The sequence below is a fragment of the Microcaecilia unicolor genome, chromosome 8 (genome assembly GCF_901765095.1).
Source record: "Microcaecilia unicolor chromosome 8, aMicUni1.1, whole genome shotgun sequence".
NCBI classification, from domain to species: Eukaryota; Metazoa; Chordata; class Amphibia; order Gymnophiona; family Siphonopidae; genus Microcaecilia; species Microcaecilia unicolor.
This window is the reverse complement of record NC_044038.1, coordinates 190,849,150-190,864,003: the sequence shown is the minus strand read 5'-3', so window position 1 is coordinate 190,864,003 and position 14,854 is coordinate 190,849,150. Positions and strand designations below refer to the sequence as shown.

At 45.4% G+C, this 14,854-nt stretch overlaps 1 protein-coding gene across 1 annotated transcript in view; it reads left to right on the top strand.

The window, feature by feature from the left end:
* MYLK2 (myosin light chain kinase 2) overlaps positions 1-14,854 on the top strand; it is a 356,223-nt gene that overhangs the window by 83,481 nt on the left and 257,888 nt on the right. Inside the window, exon 2 of the mRNA XM_030211793.1 lies at positions 1,740-1,829. Coding sequence (XP_030067653.1) covers positions 1,742-1,829 — 88 coding nt within the window. The 5' untranslated portion in view covers positions 1,740-1,741. The remainder of the gene's footprint in view (positions 1-1,739; positions 1,830-14,854) is intronic.

Below are 14,854 nucleotides of genomic sequence, written 5' to 3'. Positions count from 1 at the left end.
ACCTCTTTCATTATTTGCCCCTTAACAGAGGTTGATAATGATTCCCCTTTTTTGTATATACAATACTGATACCTCTTCAGGTATAAGTCCCTGCCATAAAGAGCATACAGTCTAAGTTGGAATTTGAAGCAACAGGAGGTAAAAGAGACTTGACCAAGGTATCAAGGAGTATCATCAAGAGACTGCAGGATCTGAACCCTGGCTTCTCTGATTTTTCAACAAATTGCTCTAACCACAAGTTTATGCCTACCTCTCCTTCAACATCTGCAAGGCTGGGGATGAGGAAGGAATATATTTAATAACCTCCAAACAGAGGAGTTGCAGATTCTTGCTAATGTGTGGGGAAGGGGCATTTCTCATATCTGATTTTGTTGCAGAGAAGATTGGAAGCATAGGGAGAATTTGATTCTCTATTTAAAATTGCCACTGATAGGAAGATTGCTCAAGTACTTGACCAGGATCCAGCACTAACAGGTGGTGCTAGAAGCACAGATATAATAACCCTTACAACTCCTTGTTTTTAAATGTAAAGGATACCCCCAGCTACCCACATGTGCTCTCCAGAGCAACACAGCTCACTTACACCAATTATAGTACAGGGAAACACATAAACAGGGTGCTTTTACTGACCTGTAACCACTAAGAGCAGGTAATCTGTCTGCTTCTCTCTGCCTACACCATGCAATCTGTTTGTTTCTCTGTACCTTGTGCAGTCACTCTGCTTCTCTCTGTTCTCACATTGAGTCCATGTAGTTTTCTGTCTCTACATTGGCTGCCAGCCTGTGCAGTCAGTATCTGCTTGTCTTTGCTCTCACACTCAGTCTATGTAGTTTTTTTTTTTTTGCCTCTGCTGCTGCTCCTAGCCTGTGTAGTCACTGTTTGCTTCTCTCTGCTCTCACACTGGGGCCATGTAGTTTTCTGCTCTGCTATTACTGCTATGCCAGCCTGTGCAGTCACTTTTCTCTCTGTTCTCACACTCAGGTCCATGTAGTTTTTTGTCTCTGCTATTGCTCACAGCCTATGCAGTCACTGTCTGCTCCTCTCTGCTCTCACACTCAACCCATATAGTCTTCTGTCTCTGCTGTTATTCCCAGACTGTTTAGTCACTGTCTATTTCTTTTTGATCATACTCACCTCATGTCTCTCTCTTTCTCTGTCTGCTCTGTTTTTGTTAGTAGACTCTTTTTTTCTCCCATCTCTGAATTTCTCTAATGTAGTCTCCTTAATCTTGTTCCTATGTAACTTTTTCTTGAGCACTCATGTCTCCTGTATCTCTTTTCCATGTATGTCTAGCATTCTTATTCCAAATATTTTCTTCTCTATCCCTCTTTATCTATGCCTATCTTTCTTTTTCCCCAGTACCATCTTTTCTTCTCTTTTCTCTCTTCCCTGATGCAATTACTTTAGTTTATTCAGTAATTTGATATACTACTGCCTTTCGATCAATACAGTGTCAGTCTATTTTAATTCATGTATGGCTGATCTAGTCTCTTTCCTCTCCTGTCGATCATTTTCCCTAATAGTGCCTTTTTTTTTGTTCCCTAGATGTACTCTGTATTGCCTTCATTAAAATTAGTGCATGAAAGAGCTTAGTGTGCATCAGAGTTATTATACTGAATGTTTCAGAAAGGGACACAGCCCAAGCAGAGCAACACAACGGAAGTCTAGGCAGGGTTATTTTTGGGGCTGCACAGTATGAAGCTAGCCCATGAAACTGTAATATTTCTTTCTTATACTAGAGATGTCAGGAGAAGTGTCTGATGCAGGAGCACAAGGACCTACCTGTCCAATGGCCACATCAAAGCAAGGACAGAGAAAGGAAACATCAGGTAGGAGATAGTGGGGAGAAGCATGCACGAGTCAGGAGTTACAAGGGCACTGAGGGAAGGAGGGAAGAGAGAAATAGTTGTATATGTATGCCAGGAATCACACAATTCTATAGATTTGTACAAGTATGTGTGTGTAATGTATATCTATCTATCTATCTATCTATCTATCTATCTATCTATCTATCTATCTATGGTCATAGCAGCCCAACAAATAAGATTACCAGATTTTTGGCAGACTAATCTGTGACACTTGTTCCTGTGATACAAATAGTAAGTGAGCAGTTTATACCCAGGGTGACCATATATCTCTGTGCCAAGAGGGTGAACTACTGCACTCAATCCCCGATTCAAGGGGATGTAGTTCTGATTTCCATGAGAAAAATAATAGAACTACATCTCACTACACTTAGATTTCCCTCTTTACCCTCATTTTCTTGGAATTTCTTTGGTGATCTTTATCACTTCATGGTGACTGAGGGTTGAAGCCCTGAGATTAAATCTCTCAGCACTGCTTTAATAGTTGTAGGTAAGAGCCCTATAGACATCTTCATCCTATATTCCTTACTGATCACCTTCATGAGGTGCCTGAGCCACCCCAGCTCTAACTTAACAGGAGAACACTACCTGTACATATTATACCCTACAAATAGAAGGAAGCTCCCTTTGGGCATAATGCAAGTATTGAGAAATCAAGATTGTACCCAGCATACCCTGGCTTATAAGAGAGAGATTAATTCCCGTCATGACATGAACAAAACAAACCACACAAACACAGAGAAAAGGAAACTATGCAGGCTATAGCAAGAAGAAAAGAGAAGCTGAGGTGGCCAAAAACAGAGGTGAAATCTCAGATTCAGATGAAATTGCTGGACATGGAGGGGAGGGCAAGGCCTAGGGAGAGAGGAGAAATTGCTGGACATGGAGGGGACGGCAGGGGAGAGAGGAGAATTGCTGGGTATGGATGGATGGAGGGGGCAGGGGAGAGAGGAGAATTGCTGGATATGGATGTATGGAGGGGGCAGGGGAGAGAGGAGAATTGCTGGATATGGATGGATAGATGGATGGAGGGCAGGGGAGAGGAGAAGAGTTGCTGGACATGGGTGGATGGAGGGGATGGAAGGTGAGAAGAGAGTTGCTGGACATGGGTAGATGGAGGGGAGAGGAGAGTCGCTGGACATGGGTGGATGGAGGGGAGGGCAGGGGAGAGAGGAGAGTTTCAGGACATGGATGGAGGGGAAGGGAGAGAGAAGAAATGCTGGACATGGATGGAGGGAAGGGAAGAGAAGGAAGTGAGATGAATATAAATGGAGGGGAGAGAGGGGAAATGCTGGACATGGATGGAGGGGAGGGAAGAGAAGGAAGTGAGATGAACATAAATGGAGGGGAGAGAGGGGAAATGCTTGACATGGATGGAGGGAGGAGAGGAAAAATGCTGGACATGGAAGGAAGAGAGAAAAAATGCTGGACATGGATAGAGGGGAGGGAAGGGAGAGGAAGGAGATGAGGGAAAAGGAAGAGAGGAGAAAAATTGCACATGGATGGAGAAAATAGGCAGAAGCTGGATCCACTGGACAGTCAAGTCTGCGGAGGACCCAGCTTTTACTTATGGATGTATGGCAAGAAGTGAAGAAGAAAGGAGGAAAGTAAAGAAATAAATGGAAAGGAAGCCCTGGAAACGGAGTTGAGGACAGATAGCAACAGAATCAGATACTGGGCCAGCATGATCAGTCAACAAAGGTAGAAAAAAAATCATTTTATTTTCATTTTAGTGTTTGGAATATGTCCACTTTGAGAATTTACATCTGCTATCTTATTTTGCAATGTATAGCAGTGTGTTTCTTTCTGTTTTTCTGGTATTGTGCTGCATGCAGTGTCTAACTTCTTAGGATTTCAGGTTCATTTTTGAAGAATTTGAAGAGGGGCTATCTCTGTTCTGCATGTGTGACTGAAAGGCTAAGTGTCTGAATAGGGACCTGTTAGGTTCTGAGATTTTGATAACACATTGTTTTTCAGAGTTGGGAAGACTGTCTGTTCTCCTAATTCCTGGTCTGTATGCTAATTTGGTTTGTGTCATTTTGGGTATACTAGAGCTGTAACAGCTTACACAAATTGTTTATAATGAAAACAAAAAAACCCCACAAGTTATTTTTCTTCTATACTGGTGTAATATTTTCAATGATGCCATGGCTGGTAAGAGGGGTGTGGCTACTGTGGGTGTGACTAGGGGGCGGAGCCATAGTGATCCCGCTCCTGGATGGGTATGGGCGCTGACACTAATAGGCTGCAGGAGGGTGCCAGAAACCCTAGCACCGGCCCTGCAGCTAAAAATCTTTTATTGACTTAACCGATATAGCCATGTTTCGGCACTATTGCAGCGTCAGGGATAGTTTATAATGTATCAGGTATCTGCACCAGAATCTCAAAATCCAAATTGCATGGGAGTTGTGCAGAATTTTTTAAAAACCTTCAGCAAAAAAAAAAAAAAAAGGAATATCAACAGTTACTGTCCAAAACTGTTCTTGTAGTGCAAAGTATCAGTGAATACCGTGTCTTGCACGTAACAAGTGTTACTGTGCAAGGTGTTGCATTCACTGATACACCTCAGTACTCTGAGAACAGTTTTAGACAATAATGATTGATATTCCTATTCTGGTAGAGATACCTGATACTCTGATACGTTATAAATTACCCTAATGCAGACATAGTGCTGAAACATGGCTGAGTCAGGTCAGTCAATATAAGATTTTCAATTTGAACCTGTGGTTTTATCTCTGTTGGCCACCTCCACTTCTTTTGCCTTCATGAATGCCTCAGGGGTCAGTGCTGGGGTCAATTCTGTTTAATGTATTTGTGAAAGACATTGCTGAAATATTAGAAGGAAAAGTTTGCCTTTTTGCAGATGACACAAAGCCAACAGAATGGATACCCTGGAGGAAGTAGAAACCATGAAAAGAGATCTCCAAAAATTAGAAAGATGGTCAAAAGTCTGGCAGTTAAAATTTACATAAGTACATAAGTATTGCCATTCTGGGACAGACCAAAGGTCCATCAAGCCCAACATCCTGTTTCAGCAGTGGCCATTCCAGGTCAGAAACACCTGGCAAGATCCCCAAAAAAGTACAAAATATTTTATGCTGCTTATCCCAGAAATATATTCCCCAAGTCCAATTTAATAATGATCTATGGACTTTTCCTTTAGGAAGCCATCCAAACCTTTTTAAAACTCCGCTAAGCTAACTGCCTTTACCACATTTTCTTGCAACGAATACCAGAGTTAAATTACACATTGAGTGAAGAAACATTTTCTCTGATTTGTCCTAAATTTACTACTCTGTAGCTTCATCGCATGCCCCCCAATCTTAGTATTTTTGGAAAGCGTAAACAGACGCTTCACGTCTACCCGTTCCACTCATTATTTTATAGACCTCTATCATATCTCCCCTCAGCCGTCTTTTCTCCAAGCTGAAGAGCCCCAGCAGCTTTAGCCTTTCCTCTTAGGGAAGTCGTCCCATCCCCTTTATCATTTTTGTTGCCCTTCTCTGCACCTTTTCTAATTCCACTATATCCTTTTTGAGATGCGGTGACCAGAATTGAACACAATATTCGAGGTGTGGTTACAATATGGAGCAATACCAAAGGCATTATAATATCCTCATTTTTGTTTTCCATTCCTTTCCTAATAATACCTAATATTCTATTTCCTTTCTTAGCCACCGCAGCACACTGAGCAGAAGGTTTCAACGTATCCTCAACGACGACACCTAGATCCCTTTCTTGGTCGGTGATTCCTAATGTGGAACCTTGCATGACGTAGCTATAATTCGGGTTCCTCTTTCCCACATGCATCACTTTGCACTTGCTCACATTAAACGTCATCTGCCATTTAGATGCCCAGTCTCCCAGTCTCATAAGGTCCTCTTGTAATTTTTCACAATCCTCCCGCGATTTAACTACTTTGAATAACTTTGTGTTGTCAGCAAATGTAATTACTTCACTAGTTACTCCCATCTCTAGTTCATTTATAAATATGTTAAAAAGCAGCGGTCCCAGGACAGACCCCTGGGAAACCCCACTATCTACCCATCTCCATTAAGAATATTGACCATTTAACCCTACTCTCTGTTTCCTATCTTTTAACCAGTTTTTAATCCAGAATTGGACAGTACCTGCTATCCCATGACTCTCCAGTTTCCTCTGGAGTCTTTCATGAGGTACTTTGTCAAACGATTTCCCTTCACTAAATCCATGTTGGCTTTGTCTCATTAATCCATGCTTTTGAATATGGTCGGTAATTTTGTTCTTTATAATAGTCTATACCATTTTGCACGGCACCGACGTCAGACTCACCAGTCTATAATTTCCCGGATCTCCCCTGGAACCTTTTTTTTAAATCAGAGTTACATTTGCCACCCTCCAATCTTCAGGTACCACACTCGATCCTAAGGATAAATGACATATTACTAACAATAGTTCCGCAAGTTCATTTTTCAGTTCTATCAGTACTCTGGTATGAATACCATCCAGTCCAGGTGATCTGCTTACGCTTCAAACTGCCCCATTACATCCTCCAGGTTTATAGAGATTTCATGGTTTCTCCGACTCATCAGTTTTGAATACCATTTCTGGCACCTTTATCTCTCCCAAATCTGCCTCAGTGAAGACCGAAGCAAAGAATTCATTTAATCTCTCCGCTATGGCTTTGTCTTCCCTGATTGCCCCCTTTTACTCCTCAGTCATCTAGCGGTCCAAATGATTCTTTTGCCGGCTTCCTGATTTTAATATACCTAAAAAAATTTTTTACTATGGTGTTTGCCTCCAATACAATCTTTTTTTCAAAGTCCCTCTTTGCCTTCCTTATCAGTGCTTTGCAGTTGACTTGACATTCCATATGCTGTTTCTTATTATTTTCAATCGGTTCCTTCTTCCATTTTCTGAAGGATTTTCTTTTAGCTCTAATAGCTTCCTTCACCTCACTTTTTAACCATGCTGGCTGTTGTTTGGTCTTCTATCCTCCTTTTTTAATACACAGAATATATTTGGTCTGGGCTTCCAGGATGGTGTTTTTGAACAGCATCCACATCTGATGTAAATTTTTGACCCTCGAAGCCACTCCTCTAAGTATTTTTCACTGTTCTCATTTTATCATAGTCTCTTTTTTAAAGTTAAATGCTAACATATTTAATTTCCTATGTATACTTACTTCAAAGCTAATATCAAATGTGATCATATTATGATCACTGTTATCAAGCGGCCCCAGCACCATTACCTCCCGCACCAGATCATGCGCTCCACTAAGGACTAGGTCTAGAATTTTTCCTTCTCTCGTCGGCTCCTGTACCAGCTGCTCCATAAAGCTGTCCTTGATTTCATCAAGGAATTTTACCTCCCTAGCGTGCCCTGATGTTACATTTACCCAGTCAATATCGGGGTATTTGAAATCACCCATTATTATTGTGTTGCCCAATTTGTTTGCGTCCCTAATTTCCTTTAACATTTCTGCATCTGTCTGTTCATCCTGACCAGGCAGATGGTAGTACACTCTTATCACTATCCCTTTCCCCTTTACACATGGAATTTCAATCCACAGTGATTCCAAGAAGTGTTTTGTTTCCTGCAGAATTTTCAATCTATTTGATTCAAGGCTCTCGTTAATATACAGTGCTACCCCTCCACCAATTCGATCCACCCTATTTCTACGATATAATTTGTACCCCGGTATGACAGTATCCCACTGGTTATCCTCCTTCCACCAGGTCTCAGAGATGTCTATTATATCTAATGTTTCATTTAGTGCAATATATTCTAACTCTCCCATCTTATTTCTTAGGCTCCTGGCATTCACATATAGACATTTCAAACTATGTTGTTTATTCCTATTTACATCATGCTTAGTACTTGACAGTTTTAATTTGCAATCTTTTGTCTGATTTTTATTTTAATTTAAGGACACCTGATCTTCTACAGTCTCTTTTGCAACCTCACTATCAGGATACCCAATGTTCCCTGTTTTGGTGATGTCTTTGGAAGATACCTTATCCCGAACCATGCGCTTTTGAGTGACTGTCGGCCTTCTCCCCGTTTCTAGTTTAAAAGCTACTCTCTCTTCTTTTTAATTGCCGACGCCAGCAGCCTGGTCCCACCCTGGTTAAGGTAGAGCCCATCCTTTCGGAATAGGCTCCCCCTTCCCCAGAATGTTGCCCAGTTCCTAACAAATCTAAAACCCTCCTCCCTGCACCATCATCTCATCCACGCATTGAGTCGCCTGAGCTCTGTCTGTCTCTTGGGCCCTGCGCGTGGAAAGGGTAGCATTTCAGAAACCCTGGAGGTTCTGGATTTGAGCTTTCTACCTAAGAGCCTAAATTTGGCTTCCAGAACCTCTCTCCCACATTTTCCTATGTCATTGGTACCCACATGTACCAAGACAGCCGGCTCCTCCCCAGCACTATCTAAAATCCTATCTAGGTGATGCGCGAGGTCCGCCACCTTCGCACCAGGCAGGCAAGTCACCAGGCGATCCTCACGTCCACCAGCCACCCAGCTATCTATATGCCTAATGATCGCATCACCAACCACAACAGCTGTCCTAACCCTTCCCTCCTGGGCAGCACTTGGAGACATATCCTCGGTTCGAGAGGATAGTACATCCCCTGGTGGGCAGGTCCTGGCTACAGGAGTACTTCCTACTTCACCAGTGTGATGCTCTCCTTCTAGGAGACCTCCCTCCTCCAAGGTAGCAGAGGGGCTACCAGACTGGAGGTGGGACTTCTCCACAACATCCCTGTAGGTCTCCTCTATGTAACTCTCTGTCTCCCTCAGCTCCACGAAGTCTGCTACTCTAGCCTCAAGAGAACGGACACGTTCTTTGAGAGCTAGGAGCTCTTTGCATTGGGCACACACATATGACGTCTCACCAAGTGGGAGATAATCATACATGTGACACTCAATGCAAAAGACTGGATAGCACCCCTCTCGCTGCTGGACTGCTGACTCCATCTTAGTATTTTTGAGTTTTTCAATAACTTAAAACTTGCTAAAGTATTAAGGATATTAGCCTAATATAAAAATGTCTTTTAGTTTATATAGTATATTGTGTGATTTATTTAGTGTTTCCTTCTTAGATGGTAATGAAATGTACTTAAAACTCTGTAAGAGCACTCCTTGCTTGTTACCCTAATTACAATAACTGACTGTAAATGAAGAGTTTTCCTAGGAGTTTTCCCACACCTGGATGGGTGTTGGGGAGGGTGGGCCGGAAGACTAAACTAGATGCTGCAGTGCCTGCTAGAGGCTTCTTTTAATGCTGTTAATTTTCAAACTACAACTATTGCACAGTAAATATTTTTATCCTAAAAAACATAAAATACACACATGAAATGTGTTATGAATGTGCTCAGTTCATACAGATATAAGTACATAAGGACACCTGATCTTCTACGGTCTCTTTTGCAACCTCACTATCAGGATACCCTATCTTCCCTGTTTTGGTGATGCCACCCTGGGAAAAGACCAAGGGTCCATCGAGCCCAGCATCCTGTCCACGACAGCGGCCAATCCAGGCCAAGGGCACCTAGCGAGCTTCCCAAACGTACAAACATTCTATACATATTATTCCTGGAATTGTGGATTTTTCCCAAGTCCATTTAGTAGTGGTTTATGGACTTCTCCTTTAGGAAACCATCTAACCCCTTTTTAAACTCTGCCAAGCTAACCGCCTTCACCACGTTCTCCGGCAACGAATTCCAGAGTTTAATTATGCGTTGGGTGAAGAAACATTTTCTCCGATTTGTTTTAAATTTACTACACTGTAGTTTCATCGCATGCCCCCTAGTTCTAGTATTTTTGGAAAGCGTGAACAGACGCTTCACATCCACCTGTTCCACTCCACTCATTATTTTATATACCTCTATCATGTCTCCCCTCAGCCGTCTCTTCTCCAAGCTGAAAAGCCCTAGCCTCCTTAGTCTTTCTTCATAGGGAAGTCGTCCCATCCCTGCTATCATTTTAGTCGCACTTCGCTGCACCTTTTCCAATTCTACTATATCTTTCTTGAGATGTGGCAACCAGAATTGAACACAATACTCAAGGTGCGGTCGCACCATGGAGCGCTACAACGGCATTATAACATCCTCACACCTGTTTTCCATACCTTTCCTAATAATACCCAACATTCTGTTCGCCTTCCTAGCCACAGCAGCACACTGAGCAGAAGGTTTCAGTGTATTATCGACGACGATACCCAGATCTCTTTCTTGGTCCGTAACTCCTAACGTGGAACCTTGCATGACGTAGCTATAATTTGGGTTCTTTTTTCCCCACATGCATCACATTACACTTGTTCACATTAAATGTCATCTGCCATTTAGCCGCCCGGTCTCCCAGTCTCGTAAGGTCCTTCTGTAATTTTTTCACAATCCTGTTGCGAGTTAACGAATTTGAATTAGTTTGTGTCATCAGCAAATTTAATTATCTCGATAGTTGCTCCCATCTGTAAATCATTTATAAATATACTAGCCGTTCAGCCCGTAAAAATGGGCTACTATAGGAAGGGGGGGTTGAAAGGCCCCCCACCCCGCCGCCGAGTTCGCCGCTGCCGCTCCCCCTCCGAGTTGCCCCCCCCTGGAGCCGTCGCCACCCACCTTCCACCCGGTCGGGCCCTCGCTCCGCTATTGAAACAGCAAGGGCACGCAGCACACAGCTGTAGTGCTGAGCTGCCGTGGCGGCCTTCTTCTTCTCTGCCTGTGTCCCGCCCTCGTGTGACGTAACGTCGTCGAGGGCGGGACACAGGCAGAGAAGAAGGAAGGCCGACGACGGCAGCTCAGCAGAGCTGTGTGCTGCGTGCCCTCGCTGTTTCAATAGCGAAGCGAGGGTCCGACCGGGTGGAAGGTGGGTGGTGGCGGCGACTCCAGGTGGGGGGAGCGTTAGTGACGGCGGTGTCCCTCGCAAATGCGCAGTAGAGACCCTCTCTGTTCCGCCCCCGTCATCATGTATTGACGTGGGGGCGGGGCAGAGAGGGTCTCTACTGCGCATTTGCGAGTGAGTACGACACTCGCCATTTATATATATTAAAAAGCAGCGGTCCTAGCACAGACCCCTGAGGAACCCCACTAACTACCTTTCTCCATTGTGAATACTGCCCATTTAACTCCACTCTCTGTTTCCTATCCTTCAACCAGTTTTTAATCCACAATAGGACGTTTCCTCCTATCCCATGACCCTCCAATTTCCTCTGTAGCCTTTCATGAGGTACCTTGTCAAACGCCTTTTGAAAATCCAGGTACACAATATCAACCGGCTCCCCTTTGTCCACATGTTTGTTTAATCCTTCAAAGAATTGAAGTAAATTGGTCAGGCAAGATTTCCCCATACAAAAGCCGTGCTGGCTTGGTCTCAGTAATCCATGTCCTTGGATGTGCTCTGTAATTTTGTTTTTGATAATAGCCTCTACCATTTTCCCCGGCACCGACGTCAGACTCACCGGTCTATAATTTCCCGGATCTCCCCTGGAACCTTTTTTAAAAATCGGCATTACATTGGCCACCCTCTAATCTTCTGGTACCACGCTCGATTTTAAGGATAAATTGCATATCACTAACAGTAGCTCCGCAAGCTCATTTTCAGTTCTATTAGTACTCTAGGATGAATACAATCCGGTCCAGGAGATTTGCTACTCTTCAGTTTGCTGAACTGCCCCGTTACGTCCTCCAGGTTTACCGTGAAGTCAGTAAGTTTCTCCGACTTGTCTGCTTGAAATACCATTTCCGACACCGGTATCCCACCCAAATCTTCCTCGGTGAAGACCGAAGCAAAGATTTCATTCAATCTCTCCGCTACGTCTTTGGTTGAACTGGTGGAACGAGGGATGCTGATGATTATTAATCATTACCTTTCACAGGCTGCCATATCAGGGGAGAAGTTGGAGTTATTGAATAAACTGAGTGAGTTAGTGGTTAATCACAATTATTTTGAGTTTGACAAAAGAAATGTTCTTCAGATCAAAGGCATTGCATTGGGGGCTACTGTAGCCCTGTCTATTGCATTCCTGTGTATGACAGATTTTGAAAATAGATTTGTGTATGAATGTAGGCACACATCTCACATAGTGTCTTGGAAACGGTTTATTAATGACATTATAATTATTTGGAATGTTTTGGAAAGTGAGCTTAGGGAATTTTTGCAGTAAATTAATGGAGTTGATATACTGCACATTGGGACTGTAATCAAGTGAATTTTTTGGACATATCTGTGTTTTTATCTGATTTGGGCGAATTCAGTACTTCAGTATATTGTAAAAATACAGATGAAAACATGGTATTACATTATACAAGTTTTCGTTCCAAACACTTGAGGGACAATATTCCTATTAGTCAGTTCCTTCGGTTGAACATTTGTGTTCCTCGATAGATTGGTTTAAACAACAAGCCATGTTAATGTTTCAAAGATTCCTACAGAGAGGTTATCCTACTTCCACTCTTAAGAAGGCATATATGTTGCATGCGGATAGACAGTGGCTCTTGGAACCAAAACAGCAGGATCAGCAAAATCCACTGGTGTGTGTATTGCCATTTTCTCCTATGGCATACACTATTTGCTCATTAATTATTAATTATTAGAATGTTTTGAGTTATCAGGATTGTTGAGGGACTTGCCACATTTTGCTTATCAGAGAGGGTGAAATTTGGGGGAGATGTTTTTGAATCCACAAATTCAAGCAAGTAGCCCTGTGGAACATTTTAAGTGTGGAAACTGCATTTCTCCGAGGACAAGCAGGCTGCTTGTTCTCACTGATGGGTGACGTCCGCGGCAGCCCCTCCAATCGGAATCTTCACTAGCAAAAGCCTTTGCTAGCCCTCGCGCGCCGATGCGCACCGCGCATGCGCGGCCGTCTTCCCGCCCGAAACTGGCTTGAGCCAGCCAGTCTTCTTTTCTCCGCACTCGGTACGGTTGTGTTTTACCGTTCGTGCCCCGGAAAGTCGACCTCGCGCGTCGTTTTCGACATTTTTCTGTGAGAAATCCAGAAATCATTTGGATTAGCCACTTTCGGTTTTTCCTTCCTCTACTTCGAGTTTTTTCGCCCCGTTAAGTTTTCTTTCGTCGTCGGGGTAGGCCTTACTTAGGCCCCGGTCGAAATTTCCCTTTTTTCTGTGCCAAATTTCGCCATTTCGTCTTTCGATTTCGCTGGCGTGATTTTTCCGCCCATGACATCGAAGCCTTCCAGCGGCTTCAAGAAGTGCACCCAGTGCGCCCGGGTAATCTCGCTCACTGACAGGCACGCGTCGTGTCTTCAGTGTCTGGGGGCTGGGCACCGCCCTCAGGCCTGTAGTCTGTGTTCCCTTTTGCAAAGGCGGACTCAGGTAGCGAGGTTACCCCAGTGGAACATTTTGTTCTCGGGCTCTTCGTCGGCATCGGCACCGGGGGTATCGAGTGCATCGACGTCTTCAGCGTCCAGACCTTCAACCTCGGCGGCCAGTGCATCGAGGCATCGGCCCTCTGCATCGGCGCCGAGACATCGGATAGCTGCATCGACGTCGGTGGTACCGGGACCTCGTCTGCTGATGTCGTCGGACGATGGTGCTTCGTCTGGAGTGCAGGTGAGGGCTGTCCATTCCCCTGCTGGTGGCGGTGAGCCTTCGGGTGGGTCTCCCCCTACCCTGAGGGCTCCTGCGGTACAGCCCCCCCGAGACCGACCCTCTTCGGTCTCGGCCCCGAGGAAGCGACGGCTGGATTCTACGTCCTCCTCGTCGGTACCGGGAAGCTCCGGTGACATGCTTCGCCCCAAGAAGTCGAAGAAGCATCGTCACCGGTCCCCTTCCCATGTCGGTACCAAGAGCTCTGGGTCGCCGAAGGAGTCGGCACCCAGCAGGCATCGGCGCCGAGAGGACCGCTCACCCTCTGTTCAGGAGGTGTCGATGCGCTCCACTCTGGACAGCCCGGAACAGCCTCCACGCCCGGAACAGGTTCTGACGTCGACGCCTGGATCGACCTTCATGCCTTTCTCTGCAGCCGCTCTGAACGAGAGCCTCCGGGCCGTCCTCCCAGAGATTCTGGGAGAGCTGTTGCGCCCTACCCCACCGGTACCGTCGAGCGTGGCGCCGGCTGGCCCATCGCCCGAGGTGAGGTCTCCGGCGTCGGTGCCGCGTGCGGTGCCGGCTGCCGTCGCCTCCCAGGAAGGCTCCCCGACTACGTCGGCGGAGGGAGCTTCGCCGATGCGGGCGAGGGAGTCTACCTCTCGACGCCCCCATCGTGGACGTGGCTCCACGGAGTCGAGTTGGGCACGGTTGCAGACACAGGTCCGTGAACTTGTGTCTGACACCGAGGGTGAGGCCTCGTGGGAAGAGGAAGAAGACCCCAGATATTTCTCTGACGAGGAGTCTGAGGGTCTTCCTTCCGATCCCACTCCCTCTCCTGAAAGACAGCTTTCTCCTCCTGAGAGTCTGTCTTTCGCTTCCTTTGTCCGGGAGATGTCTACGGCCATCCCCTTCCCGGTGGTTGTGGAGGACGAGCCCAGGGCTGAAATGTTTGAGCTCCTGGACTATCCTTCTCCACCTAAGGAAGCGTCCACTGTTCCCTTGCACCATGTCCTAAAAAAGACATTGCTTGCGAACTGGACGAAACCTTTAACTAATCCCCACATCCCCAAGAAGATCGAGTCCCAGTACCAGATCCATGGGGACCCAGATCTGATGCGCACTCAGTTGCCTCATGATTCTGGAGTTGTGGATCTGGCCCTAAAGAAGGCTAAGAGTTCTAGGGAGCATGCTTCGGCGCCCCCGGGCAAGGACTGTAGAACCTTAGACTCCTTTGGGAGGAAGGCCTACCATTCTTCTATGCTCGTGGCCAAAATTCAGTCTTACCAGCTCTACACGAGCATACACATGCGGAACAATGTGCGGCAGTTGGCGGGCTTGGTTGTTGCGCTCCCCCCTGAGCAAGCCAAGCCGTTTCAGGAGGTGGTCAGGCAGCTGAAGGCGTGCAGAAAATTCCTGGCCAGAGGGGTGTATGACACCTTTGATGTTGCGTCCAGGGCC